Raw genomic sequence first — 4,138 nt, 5'->3', positions numbered from 1 at the left:
CCTGGGGGAAGTGGGAAATAATTAAAACACGGGGTTATTTATCAATCAGCGATGAACGTGCGTGAGTCGGAATCACTCCTAGGTCACAAAATTTTTCCTCAGGGCCGGTTTGTGTTTAATTTTAAATCTCAGCGTTCCAAATCAGCTCAGAGACAAGGTTTTATCCGCCCGTTCTGGGACTGAGTCTGCAGGGGGTGGCGGGAGGGCTTTTTCTGGCTTGACTGGGTGAAGAAATATTTCAAAGAAAAAGAAATGTTTTTAAGTGTAGATGTTCTTCAGCCACAGTTTCGCTACCAGGGAGAATTTAGGGGTTTTGCTAAAATCTCCTGCTCTGGTTTCGTTTTGGATGCAGAGAAACAGACGAGTCCTCTGCCCCAAAGGAGTTTTGGTCTCTGTGAAAGAAAGAAAAACCTCAAACAAGGCTTGGGGCAGCGGAGCAGGTGAGGATGGAAGGCACGGGGATTTGGGAAAGGGAGACCCGGATCCGCCAACGCCTCTGGTGGGGGCGAAGGGTGGACGCAGCGTCCTTGGGCAGGAGCCGAGGAGCGTTTAAAGTCCTTCGACCGTCTTCCCTGTTTGTTTTCAGGTGTTGGAGTATCCTCAAGCTCTTCCTTGGATGTGAAAAATGACCAAGCTGGGTTTTTTTCGGCTCTCGTATGAGAAGCAGGACACTCTGCTCAAGCTTCTCATCTTGTCTATGGCGGCCGTGCTGTGTGAGTCCGTGTCCCCAGGGCCCTCAAATGGGGACGCCGGGGTGGAACCACCTCTGCTCCTTCTTTTATAGCTCAGGAAGCCGCCACGTATCTTAAGCAAACCCTTCTTTACCCGTTGCTTTGAAAAGCATCTTTCCTTGTCTTCCCTTTTCGAGGCCGAAACGATATAACGATAAACCCAATAAAAGTTATAACGATAAACCCGATAAAAGTTATAACGCTAAACGCGATAAAACTTTGGCTGCAGCTTCACTCCGCCCTTTCTCCCCGTTTGCAGCTTTCTCCACGCGCCTTTTCTCCGTCTTGAGGTTCGAAAGCGTCATCCACGAGTTCGACCCGTAAGTGCCGCCGGGTTTTTTTATTCTTTTTTCCCCCCCTCTGCCGGAATTCCGAAGAGCCAACGACGTGGAGCTGCTTGGTGCCGTTACAGGTACTTCAACTACCGCACGACCCGCTTTCTGGCCGAAGAGGGCTTCTACAAATTCCACAACTGGTTCGACGACCGCGCCTGGTACCCCTTGGGCAGGATTATCGGCGGCACCATTTATCCGGGTAAGCCGAAAGGCGGGGAGGGAAAAAATCAGGAGAGGAGGAGAGCTCAGGGGCTGTGAGATTTCCAGCCCTTAATTCCGAGCTAACGGCCTCCTGGCTGTCCCCGCAGGCCTGATGATCACGTCGGCAGCGATTTATCACGTGCTGCACTTCTTCCACGTCACCATCGACATCCGCAACGTCTGCGTGTTCCTGGCTCCCCTCTTCTCTTCTTTCACCACCATCGTGACTTATCACCTCACCAAAGAGCTCAAGGTGAGGGGGCGAAGTTCCCGGGTTTAAAATTTCATCCTTCCACGATAACAAAAGCCTGAAAAAACTGTGTGTGGTTTTGTTTGCTTTTCTTTTTTTTCTGCCCTCTGGTCATGTTTTTCACCCCAGGATGCAGGGGCGGGGCTCCTCGCCGCCGCCATGATCGCGGTTGTGCCCGGCTACATCTCTCGCTCCGTCGCTGGCTCCCTAGATAATTGCTCCTACGATAATGAAGGTGAGGCCGGGACGCACGACGGCTGGAAAAGATGCCGCGGGGAACTCTCCTTTCCCCTGTGGTTTTACAAACCTGACTCCTTGGAGCCTGGTGGTTCGTGAGAAGAGGGAGGTTCTCTTCTGGTGGAGCAACGACGGCCTTTTAAATATAGATTTTTAATGGTTCTGTTAAAGCTTTGGGGCTCGATGTGAGCTCGCTCTGACTTTTCCCTATCCTTCTGCCCAGGCATCGCTATCTTTTGCATGCTCTTGACCTACTACATGTGGATCAAAGCCGTCAAAACCGGGTCCATCTACTGGGCCGCCATGTGCGCTCTTGCCTATTTCTACATGGTAAGTGTTGCTTCTCTTGATATTCCCAAGGTTACGGGGAGCAAAAATCCCCGATGCGCCATCCCTGCCTCCTTCGAGGAGCCGGAACCTCAGTGAAGGGCTCGGCGCAAAAATAGAACAGGCGTTTTCATCGTCCCCTTCCTCTTTAGCATTTTATTTTTCGCACGAGGTTTTATTAATAACCTTTAAAAAAACCCGACCGCGCCACGTTTGATCTCTGCTGTGGAACCCCTCCAGCCCTGGCACTTTTTTTGGGTTAATTTTCTTTTCGTCCGTTCCGTTTTCTGTCTCGACAGGTGTCCTCGTGGGGCGGCTACGTCTTCCTGATCAACCTCATTCCCCTGCACGTTCTCGTGCTGATGCTGACCGGCCGCTTCTCCCACAGGATCTACGTCGCCTATTGCACCGTCTACTGCTTGGGCACCATCCTCTCCATGCAGATCTCCTTCGTGGGCTTCCAGGTGGGCACCGGGACCGTTCGTGGCCTCAGGGGACAGTGGTTTCGTGGCGGCGTTGCCACCTGGTTGTCCCTCTGCAGCCCGTCCTGTCCTCGGAGCACATGGCTGCCCTCGGAGTGTTCGGCCTCTGTCAGATCCACGCCTTCGTCGACTACCTCCGGAGCAAGCTGAACCCGCAGCAGTTCGAGGTCCTCTTCAGGAGCGTCATCTCCCTCGTTGGCTTCGTCCTCCTCACCATCGGGGCCGTGCTGATGCTCACGGGTAGGAGGAACAGAGATGTTTATCCGGAGAGAACCGATGGCCATCGCTGAATCCAATTGATTTATTATTATTTTTTTCAATTCCGTAGGGAAGATCTCCCCCTGGACGGGGCGTTTCTACTCCCTGCTCGATCCTTCCTACGCCAAGAACAACATCCCCATCATCGCCTCCGTCTCCGAGCACCAGCCCACCACTTGGTCCTCCTACTACTTTGACCTCCAGCTTCTCGTCTTCATGTTCCCGGGTGAGCGGCCTGACGGCGGCGAATCGATGAAATTGCCGGAAGGGTTTTATCCCACCGGCCACCCCTTGCTCGCTTTCGGTTTCGATTGATGTGTGACCTGTTTTCTCTCTCCTCTGCACAGTTGGTCTCTACTACTGCTTCAGCAACCTCTCGGACGCCCGCATCTTCATCATCATGTACGGCGTGACCAGCATGTACTTCTCGGCCGTGATGGTGAGGGCCTCCGAAACAGTTTCCGCAAAACCGATTTGATTTTTGAACTCGTTGACGATGGTTCTTCCCCTCTCAGCACCCCAGTGTGGGTTGAGTTTCTGGTGTGGTGGCATCTCTTGGTTCCACCACAGAGATGTTCAACTGAGGTCGCTTCTGCACCTTGAGGCCTTCCGAGAACTTCCCTCGCGATGGTGGCAGCTCTCAATCTGCACCCCCAAAAATTTAAAAAAATCAGCTGGGATGTTTTTTGAGGTGTCAGATCAGGGATGGACTTGAATTGCCCTCTTCTCTTGGATTTCTGCCCAGATTTCTTCTCCGACGGTTCTGCTCTTGCCCGTAGGTGCGTCTCATGTTGGTGCTGGCCCCGGTGATGTGCATCCTGTCCGGCATCGGGGTTTCTCAGGTGTTGTCCACCTACATGAAGAACCTGGATATCAGCCGGCCCGACAAGAAGAGCAAAAAGCAGCAAGACTCCACCTACCCCATCAAGAACGAGGTGAGGCCTGGGAAGGAGGAGAAGACACCTCGTCCTGGTGGGTTCTTCTTTTGGGCGTTGACCCTGCTTTGTTGCCCCAGGTTGCCAGCGGCATGATCCTGGTCATGGCTTTCTTCCTCATCACCTACACCTTCCATTCCACCTGGGTGACCAGTGAGGCCTACTCCTCGCCCTCCATCGTGCTGTCCGCCCGCGGCGGCGATGGCAGCAGGATCATCTTCGACGACTTCCGAGAAGCTTATTACTGGCTGCGTCACAACACGCCGGAGGTGAACGGGGCGACAGGGGGGGAGAAATTTGGGTGACGGGGACCCGGCGAGGTGCTGACGGTGTCTGGTGGTTGGGTGCAGGACGCCAAGGTGATGTCCTGGTGGGACTACGG

At 53.6% G+C, this 4,138-nt stretch overlaps 1 protein-coding gene across 1 annotated transcript in view; it reads left to right on the top strand.

The window, feature by feature from the left end:
* Positions 1–625: 625 nt before the first annotated feature.
* STT3A (STT3A, subunit of the oligosaccharyltransferase complex (catalytic)) overlaps positions 626–4,138 on the top strand; it is a 5,140-nt gene continuing 1,627 nt past the window's right edge. The window contains exons 1-13 of the mRNA XM_009867684.1: positions 626–713; positions 991–1,051; positions 1,144–1,265; positions 1,375–1,520; positions 1,647–1,752; positions 1,978–2,084; positions 2,381–2,545; positions 2,623–2,803; positions 2,892–3,047; positions 3,169–3,260; positions 3,601–3,756; positions 3,837–4,025; positions 4,107–4,127. Coding sequence (XP_009865986.1) covers positions 626–713; positions 991–1,051; positions 1,144–1,265; positions 1,375–1,520; positions 1,647–1,752; positions 1,978–2,084; positions 2,381–2,545; positions 2,623–2,803; positions 2,892–3,047; positions 3,169–3,260; positions 3,601–3,756; positions 3,837–4,025; positions 4,107–4,127 — 1,590 coding nt within the window. The remainder of the gene's footprint in view (positions 714–990; positions 1,052–1,143; positions 1,266–1,374; positions 1,521–1,646; positions 1,753–1,977; positions 2,085–2,380; positions 2,546–2,622; positions 2,804–2,891; positions 3,048–3,168; positions 3,261–3,600; positions 3,757–3,836; positions 4,026–4,106; positions 4,128–4,138) is intronic.

The sequence above is a fragment of the Apaloderma vittatum genome, unplaced genomic scaffold, assembly GCF_000703405.1.
Source record: "Apaloderma vittatum isolate BGI_N311 unplaced genomic scaffold, ASM70340v1 scaffold35644, whole genome shotgun sequence".
Lineage (NCBI taxonomy): Eukaryota > Metazoa > Chordata > Aves > Trogoniformes > Trogonidae > Apaloderma > Apaloderma vittatum.
Note: the sequence above shows the minus strand (reverse complement) of the source record. Positions and strands in the feature narration are given on the sequence as shown.